The 17,971-nt window shown below is 41.6% G+C and overlaps 1 protein-coding gene across 4 annotated transcripts in view; it reads left to right on the plus strand.

Moving 5' to 3' along the window:
• GALNT1 (polypeptide N-acetylgalactosaminyltransferase 1) overlaps positions 1 to 13,867 on the plus strand; it is a 122,838-nt gene extending 108,971 nt beyond the window's left edge. For all 4 annotated transcript variants that reach the window (XM_053913455.2, XM_053913453.1, XM_071219541.1 and 1 more), the window contains 3 exons: positions 5,792 to 5,890; positions 6,349 to 6,483; positions 12,496 to 13,867. In XM_053913455.2, the coding sequence (XP_053769430.1) occupies positions 5,792 to 5,890; positions 6,349 to 6,483; positions 12,496 to 12,642 (381 nt within the window). In that variant the 3' untranslated portion in view covers positions 12,643 to 13,867. The remainder of the gene's footprint in view (positions 1 to 5,791; positions 5,891 to 6,348; positions 6,484 to 12,495) is intronic.
• Positions 13,868 to 17,971: the final 4,104 nt, after the last annotated feature.

Below are 17,971 nucleotides of genomic sequence, written 5' to 3' on the forward strand. Positions count from 1 at the left end.
ACTCTCATGAGTTTCTGTAGGACCTGGAACTGCGTAAATGTGTTTCATTGTGCTATCTAATAGTTGTTAATCCAGGAGATGAATATTCTAAAAAATACCACCACAGAAAGCAAGTAATACAGGCCTTTAATGTTTAGCCAGACTTATGGACTGACCAGTTGCTTCTCCAGGCAGATCTGATAATCCTAAGATTTGATGAGCTCCATGTCAAGCACCAATCTGAATACTTTACAGACACGCACTCCACATACCCTCACACAACACTGTGAGATACAGGTGCTATTATCCCCACTTCCTGGTGAGTACAGTGAGGTATAAGTAAATGGTTTCAACGGCATGGCTCAGGTAACAGCCACAAATGGAAGACAGAGGATTTGAACTCAGACAGTCTGGCTCAGGAGTTTGTGCTCTTAACCACTAAAACCATACTCCTTCTCATATCTAAACATTTACCTTATGACAAGGAGTAAAACAGTGAGTGCAGATTCCATTTTACTCGATTCCAGAAATCCTTTAACAGCTTACACTGTCCACCCTAACAGAGATAGCAAGATTCTGGAGGAGGCTATAGCAGAAATTAACAAACTTACTTGCTAATTTCTTGCCTGTTGCCCAAGAATGAGTGCATTCACAATTATTTTCAGCTCCCAAGGTCAAAAAAATAATAGCTTAGTGATAGTTGTGTACATGTGAGTTGCTGGATCTGTGGATAAGAAAGGGAAACTGACAGTTATTGTGGGCCTACTATGTGTCAGTTTCTGCTATTGAGAGATCTCAGCAAACCTGAGATAGTCCCCCTGTTTTAGAGATGAGAAAAGGTGGTTCTTACAGCAACATTTGCGATTCATTGTGTAAAGAATGCTAATGTCTGATGCCCCTCAAGGTGCTCACTCGGTTAGAAAGACAAGGAGTGAGGGAGAAGGGAGTGGATTTTGTGGCCAAAAATGTTTGGGAAATGATGCTTTTTATGTCTTTCTATACTGCCAGCCCCCATACATACCAAGAGTCACAGCATGTGAAAGGCTTCGAGAAGTCCTTCAGTAAAGAAACCTATTTGAATTTGTTTAACCTGGTATTTCCCAAACATATTTGATCACAAAACCCTGTTTTAATGGCACATGTAACCACACCTGGCCAGATACCATTGTTCAGAGGGTGGTTTGGGGAATCACTCTCTCAGAATACTGGCCCACCACGGTCTCATGGCTACTAACTGTAGAATCGGGAGTGAGGCCCAGGCCTGCCTGTCCTCAGACCCACTCTCTCTCCTGCCCGTCTGCCTCCAGACACTTGGGAGGGGTGGCTGGTTCCCCACACACCATGGTTGAGCTACTGCTCTGATTCAAGTAGAAAACTTCCTGCTTCTGACAACCCCTCACCCTCTGGCAGTCTCACAGTTAGTGGTACATGGTGCTTATGATTGTTTTGGTTTGGCTCATTGGCAATTCTAGTTCTGTAAGGAGAAATGTGTTAGTCATAAAGAAATCCTATCAAAAGGACCATTAGTGTACAAAGCTTCCCCTTTGACATCATGTAGGTTCCCTAGGACATCTGCCAGTTCCAGAAAGTGCTGAGCAAACTTGGGCACTTGCGCGTGCCCCTTGCGCGTGCCCCTCACAGCGCCGGGCACGTGGTCACGGCTACACCAGCGGTCTGTGCGCTGTTGCTCGTCATCAGCAAGCGGCCCTCGCAGACGGTGGAAGACTGACGTCCGTGTGTCCGCCCCCAGTCCTGCACGCCCGGTGTGGCAGCCACAGCCACATGTGGTTATCCAAGTTAATTAAAGTTAAATAAAATTCACATCAGTTCCTCAGCCACACTGGCCACATGTGGCTAGGGGCTACGGTATTGGGTGGCACAGATATAAAACATTTCCATCGCCTTAGAAAATTCTATTGAACAATTCTGGAGACATCAACACAAGAGCCGGTACAGGAGGGTGTCCATCTGTCTTGCCATCAGTCCGCAAATTTCTCCGTGCCCAGGCCCTGAAGTTGAGGTGTTCATACTCACTTGTCAAACCCAGTGTTTCTAAAACTCGTAACTACTGTATATCCCCCATTATCATCTTCCCTCTCAAATAATTTAGAATACGCACACCCTAAAACAGCTTTCACAGGGATGGGTTGTATCAGATTCCCAGACCATCCTGTCAGCAGTTATTTCCCGCTCCATCAAGGAGACGTATTCGCATCAGGATCGCATTCATATTCACAAGTATCTACTCCAATGAGGGAAAGAAGCTCCCTTCTTTTCCCATGTCTAATCCGTCTTTTAGCTTAAGAATCTCAACTTTGAGAATCACCAAGTACTATGTTACCAACCAAGGGGACGTCTCTCGTTTCTCTCTCCAAGATAGTCATCCAGACGTAGCTTGGAATGCAAATAAACCAGGAGGGATTCACAGTGTACTAAACGACTGAGCACTCTCTGCCGGTCTACACTGTGTATACACCAGAAGGTGGGGCAGAGACCTCCAGAGAGGGGAGAGCCCAGACGTTAGCCCAGCGTTCCTTACACTGTGCTTCGGAATACTCCCTAACCTGTCAGGAGGGTCTCATTTTTTTCTTGTTTTTTTTTTTGTTTTTGTCCTCCTCTTTTTTTTTAAAGAAATCCAACAGAGGAGACATTTGACTAGAACATCCGTATATTAGCCAGTCTTAAACTCTTTCCTGTAATTTCTCTTCCCCCTAATAACATGCCTATATATTTTATGCCATTCTGTATTTTCCAAGTGCTGTTATTTTTCAATGACCTAAGTGCCTGATGGTGTTGGATAACCAGCTCTAGTACCTGTTTGCATCCCAATGAAAACACTGGAGCAAGTGGCTGTCACCACCTCTTCTACCTACCATGCCTCACTAGAAAGCTGGTAACTGGTTGCATAGCCTTAAAGCTATATGAAGTTACAATTTTAAACATCTGATTCAACATCCCCACTGTTGGTTCCTAATGCTTTCCTTCTCCAAAGACTTTTCAAAGTTAAGTCCTACCAGACCTATTAACCGGAATTCTAAAGGACAGAATGTTCCCGCAACTCATCCTCTAGTCATTCTAGTTTTTCGCATCCTCCAGAAATCATTTTACACAGCCCATAGGTGAAGTGCTCCACATGCATTCCTACTAGGAAAAGGATACTCTCTGAAAACTCTTCTCTAGCTACCTACTGTGTAGTAGAGCCAGCCTGGAGAAATGTCCCCTTCAGCTACTAAGACATGGCCTCATTGTGGGGTCAAACAGAACCCTCTCTGCCTTCTCTACTGGTAAAGCCACCCAGGGACCCAAACTTGAATGGCTGCCCTCTGACAGAAATTCCTACCTCATCTCAAATGTGGGGGTGCATCACTCCAATACTCCCCTGCACTGCAGAGAAGTGCTGTCAGGTCCCATGAGAGGCCCACAAACGAGCCCCTGATCACCCATGTACACTTGGCCTCCCTGACCACATCTTGCTGATCAAGATTTATGTCACTCTAACAATTGGCAGAAAGCAATGGTTTCTAATCCTTGAAGAAACTATACTTTTAATATTTTATAATCAGCAGTAACCCCAGGAATAGAGACTTAGATCTCTCATGTCAGAAAACAACCCTGAATTATTCATAGGAAAGTTGTAAGGATGGTATGTATACAAAACTCACAGAACAATACTTAGCACAGAGTAAGGGTAATGTACTTGCTATAGTTAGCAACATCAATTGTGGAAACAAAATAACCAACATTGACTTATTATAAGATAGTTACAGAGTAATGGAACACCTTATTACATTTGGAGTTTGGAGAATTGTATTAATTTTGAGTTTGGTAAAAAGAGAATCAACTATTTAACCAAAAGGCCATTCCATCTGAAACAGAGAAGCCAAGGATAACATCGGGTCCTCTCTAACGTTTCCCGTGCATTTACTACCTTTCTTCAGCAACCTTTCCATCTGTACTTGAAAGGAAAAAATTGAGAAAGAGGATGGAGAGTTTATCATTTTCTTCAAAAGTTCAAGGAAATAATCTGAGTTCTTTTTCAAGCAAGGTAGCCGTGATCATCAAGTACTGATTGGCTACTCACTGGAGAGCAGAAAGATGTGTTGTATGCAGATTTGTGTCCAATTATAATAACAGTCTGCTTATGAGGTAATAGGTTTCTGAATGAAGATAATAGGCAGAAAAAGATAACGTGAATTACATTCCTGGATATGATATGATGTGTTGGACCCAGAGAAGAAAGGACCCTGAGATTTCCACCTTAAATAAGACAAATGATGGGGTTATTAACAAACATAGGCTATCAGGAGAAGAGCGAATATTTTGGGAGAACTGATAATGAGGTTTGTTTTAGATAGCAATTCTCAAGGTCAGGGTGGAATGGCAGGGACATTTTAAAATACTGAGATGAGAAAGTATTAGCATTATACAGTTGAAAAATCCTGTATTGCAAGAACTGAGTTTGAGGTTGATGGAATAGCAAGATGGAGGTGACTAGCAATAAGGGGGCAATTCAGATTGTTAGTATTTCTGTGCGTGCTACTAAGTGCTAGACTCTGAATTAGGTAAGCGGAAACCTTACCTAACCTCCGCATAGAGCCAACATTATCTCCCAGTTACTATTAGGAAATTGATCTCATAAAGTTCGGGTCTCACTTCAGCAAAAAACCCCATTCCTATTCCTGACAGCCTGTTAATAGTACACAGTCTTTCACACCTATATCTTTGTGTCTTCATAAGAAAAATATGCATATGGGCTTGTTAGTACATTATAAGATATATAATACACAGACTGTGCATTTGTATATAAAAAAAATGGCTTACTTGTGGTTTCAACTTTCCTTCCATTTTATCTACCACACAGAATTCGTTACATTTTCTTTTCTGTCTTCATGACATGACAGGTGTGGTTTGTCACGCATCCCCTTGGGCTTAGCTACTAACGGTACCATCCAGGGGAACAGACTTGGAACTTTTGGCTGTCTAGTCTATTAGTTTACAATACGCTTTTAAACTGCAATAATTCAGAGGAAACAAAATATCAAGGTGCATTGCTTAAAATATTCTTAATTTTGATGACTGATTTAAATTCCTTTTATGTAATTGGCAATTGTCTAACAAAAGAGTAGTGTTTGCACCACACCATGCTTAGGCTCCCGGTTAAGCCAAGCTCCAAACTCTGATTAGAAAGTATCTACCTTGTGTTACCTAAGAAGTCATCAGAGTAGTAAAAGTACCCCCCCTTAATTTGGTGGTTAACGTTATCCACACGAAGTTTTTAAATTATTATGTAAAAGAGTTTACTGACCCAAATACAAAACCTAGAAGAACACATTGGAAAAAATGAAATAATTAAGAATTTCAGCCCTGGCTGGTGGCTCAGTGGATTGAGTGCTGGCCTGCGAACCAAAGTGTCACTGGTTCGATTCCCAGTCAGGGCACATGCGTGGGTTGCGGGCAAGGTGCCCAGCAGGGGGCACACAAGAGGCAACCACACACTGATGTTTCTCTCCCTTTCTCCTACCCTTCCCCTCTGTCTAAAAATAAATAAAATCTTTAAAATAAAGAATTTCAAGGATTTTTTTCACTGAAACACAAAAATTATATAATATAAAGACTAAGACCTTTCTAAACCACAGAATTTGTGACAGCCAGACAGTGAACTTCCCCCCCCAACTCATAGACCTTACCTTGTCAAGCACGTGAAGTTCTTTTATAGTAGTGGGAAGTTTAGATTGATCTAATGTGTGTATATCTGTATGTGTCTGGTTAACCTCCTTAACTCCTGATGTCCCCATTGTTCGTTGTCCCTTAGATACGAAATGTGGAAACAAATCAGTGTCTGGATAACATGGCTAGAAAAGAAAATGAAAAAGTTGGAATTTTTAACTGTCACGGTATGGGAGGTAATCAGGTGAGTATTTTAGTAAAGCTTTAAAAGGGATAATTTTTGGATTTTCTGTCCTTTTTATCTTGTGATGTCACTCGGGAATATTTTCCTACCTTTAAAGAAAAAACAATAAAGACCTTTATGAGAAGGGAGCCTTCAATCTAATGATTATTTTTAAATGAGATGTTTGTAAAAGGCTCCTTGTGAGAACTGTATTTATATTGCTGTGCAGGAGACTGACTTTGCCTCTTTGAGTCTAACAGATGACAGCCCTTGACAGCACACTCAGTGTGTGGAGGACACCTTTTTCTTTCCTTTGTTTGAAATTAGTGGTAACTTTTCTGAGTCAGTTATTCGCAATTATTACAGTAATAAAGTTCAAAATTGTGTATCTTGAGTTATTTGTTTTCCCTCCCAGTTTATTGGGCACATAAAATGTGACCGATTTACCGCCAACGCTTGTGTGCACTTGTGTCTTTCAGGTTTTCTCTTACACTGCCAACAAGGAAATTCGAACAGACGACCTTTGTCTGGATGTCTCCAAACTTAATGGCCCGGTCACAATGCTCAAATGCCACCACCTGAAAGGCAACCAGCTTTGGGAGTATGATCCCGTGGTAAGATAATCATTTACATACAGGATAAAATACATAATATTGTGTTGTTGGGTATATTTATAGACTTTAGCGCTAAAAAAAAAGAATTCCTGGGGAGTTTGTACATTCGAAAAGTCGACAGATGGGAAAAACAGTTATGTTTTTAATCTGTTGGATTTGTTTTAATCTCCCCAATATTAAATTAGTTTTGCCTCTAGTCTCTGGGTCCTTGTTGTCACTAATAGCCACTGTTCCCTCTGTGTGTCCTCAACCTCTGCAGTTGCACAGAAGAAATGGAGCAAAAAGTAGGATTTTTCATTACTGAATTAAACGTGAGCTTCAATTAATGAAATTCTCTTGCTCATAATGATATTTCAGTGACATATAATAAAACTTTTTCTATTTATTTACTTTTAGAGATAGGGGAAGGGAGGGAGAAAGTGGTAGAGAGAAACTACAATGTGCAAGGGTTACATGGATCGGTTGCCTTTCGCTCACACCCACCTGGGGACCTGGCCTGCAACCCAGGCATGGGCCCTGACTGGGAATCAAACTGGTGACCTCTCAGTTCGCAGGCCGGTGCTCAGTCCACTGAGCCACAGCTAAAACTCTTTCTATTTATTTTTGCTTTCCTGCAGAGCTTCTCCCTCTTCCCCCAAGTGTATGTTCTACTCGCTCACGTAGAGGTATTTCAAAGGTGGTAGTTAAAAGCATCTTCAGCAAGCCTCTTTCTCTTGCCTCGTATCCCAACTTGTATTTTTGCCCTATGGTTCTGGAACCAGCACGAACATCTTCAAGATGTCTTTCTCTGGTTCTTCTTTCTCTCCTTAGAAACACAAGTGTTCTTCATGTAAGGAAAGACTTTCATTCCTACTTTACTCTCTATGTGCCATCCTGCTTTTCTCCTGCGTCATTGGATGGCGAGTGAGTGGCCAGCACTCGAGCTTCTGATTCTCCAGTCCTGGCTCCTGTATCTGCCTGATCCTATAGAAACAGCTCCTGGATACAAAGCCAGGAGCATCCCTGCCTCTTTTTCCTTAACTTCTCATAGCATTTACTGTTGCTGAGCTGATGATATTTTAACTCCTCTTATCCATCTGCTTTAGATGCACTACTGCTTAGTTTCTTCCCTTAGCTTTCTCTCTGTTCCTCTTGTCTGCTTTGTCTCCCTCTGCTTTTTCATTTTACCCCTTAAATGGAGATGTCCGAAGTTATGACTTTGGCCATCTTTTCTACCTATATATTTTGTCATATACAAGCCCTAAATCATCAACCTGTTGTTTCCGGATTTACCCTGTACTTTCTCACTTTACATTTAAGATCATTCCGTTCCTGCCCCAGCCATTGCGTCTCGGTTGGTTGGGCAATGTCCTACAAACTGAAAGGTTGCTGATTCGATTTCAGGTCAGGGCACATGCCTGGGTTGCAGGTTTGGTCCTCAGTTGGGGAGTGTACGGAAGGTAACCACACTATATTTCTCTCCTCCTTTTTCTCCCTCCCTCTCCGTTCCCCTCTCACTAAAATAAATTAAAAATTAAATTAAAAATTAAAAAAAAATTAAGATCACACAGTTCCCTCTGCCTAACAAATCCTACCCCGTTCTTCAGGGCCCACCTTTGACATCATTCCCTGAACCCCAGCCAGAAGTTATCTCTCAGTGCTACTTTAATTATAGTTGTCTCTGGCCCCTCCAATGCTGTGCTGCTTTGTAGTTTTTGTGTTGTGTTTTTTTTTAATATACTAGTCTTTTCTCCACTATAGATTGTTAGATCCTAGAGGCCAAACACCAGGTTTCATCATTCCTGGGTTTCCCTTCACCATGTCAATCTATAGTAAAAATAATGTTAAATATAGCAATAGCTCAGTTACAATAACCATGGGAAATGGCCTGATTATTCTGTCCCTGCGTTTTCCATGGCACGTGCTACTGCCATTTCAGGTATAGCGACCCCACATACTGCAGGATGGATATATAGTCCCTGACTCCAGAGAGTAAACGCGGGTGGCATACCACTGTCATTGTGACAGCCAAACCATGTTCTTTAAAATTTGCCCTGGCTGGTGTGGCTCAGTACATTGAGTGCTGGCCTGTGAACCAAAAGGTCGCAGGTTCAATTCCCAGTCAGGGCACATGCCTACATTGCAGACCAGGTCCCCAGTAGGGGGCGCATGAAAGGCAACTACACTGTTGTTTCTCTCCCTGTCTTTCTCCCTCCCTTCTCCTCTCTCCAAAAATAAATAAAATCTTTTTTAAAAAATTAAAAAGCCAGAAGACAGAGACCTACAAAGTCTATCATAGCTGTTATTTCAAAAGTAAATGATTAGCCCTGGTGGGTGTGGCTCAGTGGATTGAGCTCCGACCTGTGAACTGAAAGGTCGCTGGTTTGATTCCCGGTCAGGACACATGCCTTGGTTGCAGGCCAGGTCCCCAGATGCGGGGAGGGGGCGGGGGGGGGGTAGGCAACCAATCCACGTTTCTCACCCTTTCTTTCTCCCTCCCTTCCCCTCTCTCTAAAAATTATATACACACACCCACACTTTTTAAAAAGTAAATGATAGCACATTTAGGGAGGTGGGGTGGTTTAGGGTATTTAGAAAGAACCAGTTATGAGTATGAAGTTTGAAAACTTCTGGAGCACTTTGCTAAGTGTTTTCCCTAAGATAAAACGTCAGTGTTGCAGGCTGGGTTCTCCCAGAAGCAAACTTCGGTCTAAGATTGGTGTTCGGGGCGTCTGTTAGAAGCTCTCTCTGCATTGACACTGAAAAGGAAGGGAGAAGGCAGAGCCGGGCAGAGGGAGAAGTCAAGCTGCAGGGCAGCCCCACAGCCCGAGCTGTCTGCTCAGAGAGCTTTGTGAGGACTGTCAGCGTTGTCCTGCCTCCATCAGGCAAGACACAGCAATCTGGAAAAATAAAATAGTTATGCCACTACTCTGTCGTCTAAACTTGAAATCATGAAGTCTCAGATTTCAGAGGAACCCTAGAAATGAATCCAGGACTTTGTTTCGTGCCTGTGGGTATTGAAGCCCAGAATGGAGATTAATTACGCAAGGCCACAGAGCATGTACATGGTGTCAGCAGCTCTCAGGCAGACGTGGGATCCTTGACTCAAGATTGTTTGCACAGTCCAGTACTATGTGTGGTTAAATTTGTGCGTGCTTATATCTCTGTCTTATTTGTATTACATTTTGCATGGAGTTTATGATGCCAGGCTCTTTTGTTTTGACTAATTGTAGCTGGTCATTCTTTGATAAAAATGTAGATTTTGATCCAGTTAAATCTAGAGATTTGGGGCAGGAGGTGGCAAATTAATTTTCTAGGTTGCAGGTGAACTTTTATGCAACGATAATAGCTTTTTTCCTGCCCTTCAAAGGTGACAGTCAGCTACGTCACGTATTTGTCCAGTTGCCTTGAGTAAGCCTGCTCTGTGTGGAAACGAGTCAGCACTGGCCAGCGGTGCTGCTGAGCACGGTGATGGCTGTCCCTAGCGTCGAGCGCCGCAGAGCCCTGCACCTGCCGTCCGCAGCCTGAGCAGGGTCCCTCACCAGAGGCCAGGGCTCCACAATGGAGTTTAGCCTCCTAAAATCGTGGGGATTCTCTTTAATTTTGAGCAAATAACAAGCGTGGAGCACTACCTACATCTTTGTTGGTTTATTTTAATGAATCTAAATAAGTGAAATATTACTGGAAATTAGAATGAGAAAGGACCAACTCCCCAACTAAACTTTTTGTTGTATGTAGTTTTTAATACTGACTGTGGGCCTGATAAAGGTTGAGGCTCAGAGAAGCTTTTCAGGGCCTTCTGGAATGTCTGAGGGTTTGGGTGTGACACAGCACTAAAGCCCTTGGCAGCAGGCAGTGTGCATGGGGACCTTTGGCTCTCCGTCCAGCCAGACTGTGTTTGTGGCTGCTTGGGGTATTGCTAGGGTAGAGTTTTCCAATAGTGAGTGCCACTTACCAAGAACAGGCTCTGAGCTAGGCACCACTTTCTGTACATTGTCTTCAATCTTTCCTCATAACTCTTTCTTTCTTTCTTTTAGAGAGAGGGTAAGGGGGAGATACATCAGTGTTCGAGAGAAACATGGATTGGTTTCCTCTCACATTCCCCAACCAGGGACCTGGCCTGAAACCCAGGCATGTGCTCTGACCGGGAATTGAGCCAGCGACCTTTCGGTTTGCAGGACGCCACCCAACCCACTGAGCCTCACCAGTCAGGGTTCCTCATAACAATTTTACTTATTTTTGTTGATTTTATAGATGAGGAACTCAGGGCTCAGAGTGGTTTTTGCTCAGGGCATGTACAGTCATGTGCCACATAATGTTTCCATCAACAGCAGACCACAAAAATGGTGGTCCCATCAGATTATAATGGAGCCGGAAAATTCCTGCTGCTAGTGATGTAGCCGTCGTAGCACAAGCTCAGTGTTTGTGGTGATGCTGGTGTGAACACACCTACTGCCTTGCCAAGTGATGCAGGAGTACAGCGCATATAATGATGTACAGTATATAGTACTTGATAATAAATGACTATTACTGGTTTATGTATTTAAAAATAATGAAGTATAGTAGAGTCTGCTCTTTCTACTTAAAAACAAAAAAAGTACGCTGTAAAACAGTATGCTGCGTTAAGCGGGCAGCGGCCTCATACGTGCCATGCTCACCGCATCATTTTCTCTTGTGCTTGAGTTAACCTCGGGTGGTTCTGTGCAGTAACAGGCTGTGCGGGCCTGAAGCCTAGGAGCCATGGGCTGCACCATGCCGCCTAGGTGTGCAGTGGGCTGTGCCGTCCAGCTCCGTGTGAGTGAGTGCGGCCTGTGACCTTCGCACAGTGACGCGGTGCCTAATGAGACGTTCCTCAGGTCGCATTTCCGTCATTAAGCAGTGTGTGACTGCAGTTGGTATGTGGCAGATCTGGGATTTATTCTACAAATGTCTGACTGCAAAGCCTTTCTCTCAGCAAGTCAACTACAAAGCACCTGAGTAAAAAACAACCACAACCATGCTGACTCTCATCCGGATTCTCTTATGTGAGTTAACATACATAATACTGAACCTAAAGTCAGCTGTCGGTAGCAAATGTGCACTGCCTTTTCCCAGTTTCCTCTTTGACCACGATATAGGATGGGTGACTGAAAGCTGAAACGTTACATTGTGCACAGTCATTGGGTTTTGTTTTTAAGTCAGATGGGTACCAAACAAGGCCTTATGAAAACGAAATGTTCCACATAACGGAATTACGTTAAAATAGAGCCACAATCAAAAAGCGCGATAAATGTGTATTATTAATAACCCTATTTCCCATTTCCTTAGAGACACGTACACTTACAGGATAATGCTCAATGACGGTCCCTACACAGCGGCTTTGGCGTGCTGAGCCTGACCCGGGCGGGGTGTCAGACTCATCACTGTGGGCCATTGTGCGCCTGTTCCTTGTCATCTGTCCTGTCCCTCACAATTATCCTGAAGATCAGCATGACCATTTAGAATATAGACAGGTAGACAGGAAGATGCGCAGTTACGTGTATTAATCGTTGATTAAGGACAGCCTGCTAATCTTGTGCTTTTGAGTCTTCAGAAGGACCCGAGTTTCTAAGGACTTGAGGTACGGAGTCACAGAGTTCATTTGCACAGCTTTCTCATAGGGAAATGAAGCCATTTTGAAACACTCGTTGAAAATAGGTTGAGGATCCTAAATAAGGAGCCACTAATCCAATCGTATTTTTAGGAAACTGAAGCACAGAAAAGTAAAATTTCTCAGAGCTTATGGCAGAAACGGGTTAGAGTTTAGGCCGCCGTGCTGCAAGTCCGGTGGGACCCCCTGTCCCCAGCGCCTTTCTCCTTCCCACGCACCTCTTCCTGCTGTCTTCACACAAGCACCTCGTCTCCCTCGTGATTTAAGTAATTCGTATCACAAAAACAGACCAAAAATCCCCTTCTACTGAGGAATGTAACAGTAAACCAAAAATGACGGTTGAGATGTTTTTGTTTTGTTTTGTTTTCCACATTCATGCTAAAAGTCCTCTTCTGTCGCTTCAGAAACTAACCCTGCAGCATGTGAACAGTAATCAGTGCCTGGATAAAGCTACAGAAGACGACAGCCAGGTGCCCAGCATTAGAGACTGCACCGGAAGCCGGTCACAGCAGTGGCTTCTTCGGAACGTCACCCTTCCAGAAATATTCTGAGACCAAATTTACACGAATAAAGAAAAAAATAAGGATTGACTGGGCTACCTCAGCATACATTTCTGCCACATTCTTAAGCAGCAAAAATGGACAAGTGCTTCCTCCTGCAGGATGAAAGGTGTAGCAGCCATTAAACTGAAGACTCTCGCTTCTCACTAGCTGTGAACCAGCCTTCCTTTCCAAGGACGTGGGACTACGGTGTAGCGAGGCTGTGCACACTGATGTTTACAAGATTGAAAGAGTCTTTCATCAAGAATCATTGTAAAGAATATTCAGACAGTGAAACAATCAGCAAAATGTGCGTTCCAGAAAGCCGGGCCTTTTAGGGTTTGCTTGCACATCAGGAATTTCGGCTGGACATGCTGTCATAGTGAAGAGATTTCTAAGATTTTTTCTGGTTAGAACTTGTAGCCAGTATATTAAATATTGATACAAAGGTATATGAAAAGAACTGGAACCAGATTCAGAATCATGAAAGCAACATTTTTACAATTAAAAACTATATAAAACAGGGTTTAAAGGAAATTAAAACAGAACTATGAGAAGTACAATTTGTTATAGTATAGTATCAAATTTCTATATAGATTTTATACCTCAGTGGGGAAAAATAACTGACTCCAACCACACGCATTTTGTTTTCATCTGTGATAGTCATGGATGCTTTTTTATTTCTCCTTGGGGTGCTGAAATTGAGTTGGGAAAAAACGCTCTTTGAACGTAGTTTTAATTGCTTTCTACAATTTTTAAAATTTGGTTTGTGGGCTGTTGGAATTGTAATTTTTAATTGCCTTCCAAAAGTGGGGGTTTAAAATAATGTCTGGGCTCACTGCACAGTTAGAGATCTCAGTTGCTCTTGGGTCAACTGGCTTATAGACTTTCACACACACACGAATTTCTTACTAGATTTTCAACTTCTTAACTTGAGTCAACTGATTATGCTTAATACCCAAGATTCATACTACTGTACTACAGGTATGTTTTTACAGCAATAAATCTTCAGTTTTTTGTTTCTGATTCCACTCAACAAAAGGCCTGCAGAAGTGATTTATTATTTGGGTATTTTGAGATGATACATTTGATGATTTTTTTTTTTTTTTGAAAACTGTTTCCACTCCGTACTCAAGATGTGCTTCACTGTCAAGTGCGTTATTTAGTTTAGGTTCTTGAATTGTAATGTTGATCTGCTGCTTTTTTAAGAAAATAAAATTTAACTGAAAATGTTTAATTGGCATTTTTTAATGAGTTAGTCGAAGAAGTGCAACTGTTACTCCATATTATTAATCCTGCACTTCTCTAAATTTAAGTTAAATCAGCTTTTTTGCTTGATTTCCAGTACTGCAAAATAACCTGAGTGTTAATTACAAGTTGAACATCAATTGTTTTATTCTCATAGAAACATTTTTCCTGATGTGTAAAGCAGTCCATTAGCAAAAGTGCGTCTATTTTTCCTTCTATTTGTAATTTTATATTTAAGTGATATTCTTTTCTTTGATTATCAAAGACTTTTACTGCAGGCAGCGCTGTTTGTCGTGTGTGCCTACAAATGTCTCTGACAGTTGCGTCAGCACTTGCCAAGGGGACTGTACAGAAAGTTCTCACATCCCAGTCACGTTAATACCAGCACATGTGGATGCCCGAAGGTAAGTCTGTGGTACAGAAGGCAGAGATCTCATCCCCGGGAAACTTGAAATTAAGCAGTGCTGGGTGGATTGTTTTCCTGCTCCATGAGCTGTGTCAATTCTGTCTTCAGTAGGCCTAATGCTTGAATAAACCAGATGTCTAGTCAATAAATTATTTTCATGCTCAGAATTTCAGGTTTTGTACTCTAGCATAGCTTGGTCTTACTCCTTACTGTAAGAAAGCTCAATAGCAATGTGATTGAAGGTTTTGTTTTGTTTTTTGTTTTTTAAGAGGGGGATGTGAGTGATTTAATTCATGGGCACTTTTAGAACCTGATAGACAATCCCATTGCCTTTATTTTTCTAATTAAAGAATTCCTAAATACTTTGGAAATATAAAATATTCCTCAATAGTTGTGCCTTACATTGGTGTTATTTGAAGTTAAAATGGGTCCCTGTTCATTATATCCATTTGTAGATTAGACAGTATGCTAATCATTCTGTTGTAAAACAAACTGGGGGAAAAAAGAATGAATGAAAAAGAAGGAAAGGATGAAAAGATGGGACTATTATTTGACTGGTGAAGAATTCATAAATGTAACAAGAATAATTGAAAAATTGCAAATCTATCCACTCTGCTTTAATCCCAATCCATTTTAATATGTCTTCCTGTTCTTGTTGGCATTCTTAAAAAACCTTACTTTGTTCACCATTCCGCAAAAAAGGGCAGCATGTAGGCCATGTCCCCGTGTCCTTACTCTGCATTGAACTGAAAATCAGAGGTTCCTCTGTAAAGACTTGGTGCTCTCCCTTTCTCCCAATACGTATAGCAAGAGTAGCTTTAACTCGAAAATTACATGTTCTTCAAAGGAAAAAGAAAATCGGAAGATGTTTCTGAGGTGAAAACTGTAAAAGGAGGAATACAGACTGGATCCCTTTTTACCCTGTTTGGAAAATTAGATGCATCCCCCTTACATGACACTGCTCCCATTCCCTGACTTCTGGAAGGGTTACCAAGTGTTTGCTTTATAAATCTACTAGAACTAAAAATTTCACAGGATATGAGACAAAACTCTAGTTGTACTGTCTATACACTAGCAAAAGATTAAAAATTTAATTTTTAAATATTATTTATAATAGCACCATATAAGTTAAATACCTCAAAGGAGAGTTAATAAGATGTGCAAGACTTCTACCATGAAAACTACGAAATGCTGCTGAGCGAGGTCATGGGACACTGCAATAAACATGCTATGCTCACGGGCTGAAAGGCTGAATAATGTGAAGATCTCAGTTTTGTACAAATCTATAGTTTCAGTGAAATCAAAATCTTATGAGGCGCTCTTAAATAAATTGGCAAGTATATGTGGAAAAGCTGTAGGTCCAGAAGAGTCAAGATAATGTTGAAAAGGGGGGGAAAATGGATGACTTAACACTACTCAATTTCATGACTGGCTTTAAAGCTGTAGTAGTTACGAGAGTGTGGTACTAGAACTAGGACAGACAGATCAGTGGGTAGAAAAGAGTCCAGCAACAGACCCACTCACACACACACACACACACACACACACACTCACACACACGTATATATGGTCATTGGCTTTTCAACCAAAACACCGAGCAATTCAATAGGGAAAGGAAAGGGTTTTTGTTTGTTTTTAAGTGGAGCTGGATTAACTGGATATCTATTTTTTTTTTAAGTTGGTGCTTTCACACAATATACAATTTATTCAAAACTGACCACAGACCTAAACGTGAAGGGCAAAACAATAAATCTAGAGGGACACAATGTCTTCACGACTCTTGGGGCAGGCAAAGATAGCTTTAAGACACAAAAGACATTAACCATAAAAGAAGAAAAATAATAAATCTCACCAACATTAAACCCTTTTCCTAAAAATGCTGTTAAAAGTGAAATGGCAAGCCACAGCCAGGAAGAAAACACAGGGTCCGGCAGAAGTAACGCCTACTTAAGTGTGGTTGGTAGGGTAATAACGTGGGTGTGATAATTTATAGTTTTAATTTGAACATTTCACCTGAAATGTCATAGGGTGTGCTTGAGTGTGATAGTGCTGTGTTACAGAATTACAAGTTTGGGATTTTATAATAAAAGATTTTGTAATAAAAAAGGGTCATTATTTCTGCCGGACCCTGTATTTGCTGAACATGTAACTGACAAAGGACTCCTATTGGGAAAAACAACTAAAAAGCCATTGCAAAAGCAACACTGTCTAAAAATAAATTACTGAATACACAGTTCACAGAAGCTGTCCGGATGTACAGCTGGCACAGGAAAAGGTGCTGAAAAGGTGCTCAACATCAGCCATCAAGGAATGCAAAATAAAACCACAAGGAAATACCACTGAGAACATGAGCAACTATTAGAAGTGTACATTGGTATAGCTGCCTTGGGAAACAGCCTGCCAGTCTCTTACAGAGGTAAATATATGCCTACCCTGTGGCTCATTGGTTCCACTTCTGGAGATAAAAGCAAGAGAAATGAGTATGTTTGCCCACAATTTTGTACAAGAATATTCATAGCTTTATTTACAATACCCCCAAAATGGAAAGTACTCATAGCTACCACCAAGTTAATGGATAATCAAATAAAGTATATTGGAATACTACTCTGCAATTTTAAAAAAATGAATTGCTCATAGAGAGATAAATGTGAAAAATGCTGAACAAGAACTAGACATCACATTTATATCAATCTCAAAATCAGGCAAAACAAATTTAGGGTGATAACCTCTGGGTGAGTATAGACTGGAAAGGACATTCTGGAATAGTGTAAGTATCCTATAAATTGATTTAGATAATGGCCCTGCCTGGTGTGGCTCAGTGGATTGAGCGCCAGCCTGCAAACCAAAGGGTCGCCAGTTCGATTCCCAGTCAGGGCACATGCCTGGGTTGCAGGCCAGGTCCACAGTAGGGTACACATGGGAGGTGACCATGCATTGCTGTTTCTTTCCCTCCCTTTCTCTCTCTCTTCCCCACTGTCTAAAAATAAATAACCTTAAAAAACTTCATTTAAATAATGTAACATGCATACACAAGGTCTGTCCAGAAGGTATCTAGCCATGTAATAGGAAAAAGACATACATAGAAGATGATACAAGAATCATTGTACATAGGACAATGACACCTCAATCCCCTTCAAAGTCAACACCTTGAGACTTCACACAGTTCTCCCAATAGCCATCAGCTGCCCTGTTGTATTTTCCCAAATCTTACTGATGGTCTGAAATCTCTTCCCTTTCAAAGGTGATTTTAGTTTGGGGAAAAGCCAGAAGTCACAGGGTGCCAAATATGGGCTGTAGGGGGGCTGAGTCACCTGAGTGATTTGGTGTTTTGCCAAAAACCTCTGCATGAGACGTGATGCATGAGCAGGTGTGTTGTGATGAAGCTGTCCATCACCAGTTGCCCATAGCTGCGGCCTTCTAAATCATTCGAATAGTGTCCATGGAGGAATATTCAAGCTTACTGCAAAATCTGACACAGATTCATTGCTGTACTCGCTCAGTCATTTTGAATGTGATGGCCACACAGTACACATGCTCACTCAATAGCATCTACTGCTCCACTGACTAGTACAGTGAAGTTGTCATTGTTTACGCATGCGCGTTTCAGCCCACTCTCCTTGGCTGCCAGGTTACATCATGTCACACAAACTGTTATTAACAATGGCTGGACTTTTTCTGGATAGACCT

The sequence above is a fragment of the Desmodus rotundus genome, chromosome 10, assembly GCF_022682495.2.
Source record: "Desmodus rotundus isolate HL8 chromosome 10, HLdesRot8A.1, whole genome shotgun sequence".
NCBI lineage: Eukaryota > Metazoa > Chordata > Mammalia > Chiroptera > Phyllostomidae > Desmodus > Desmodus rotundus.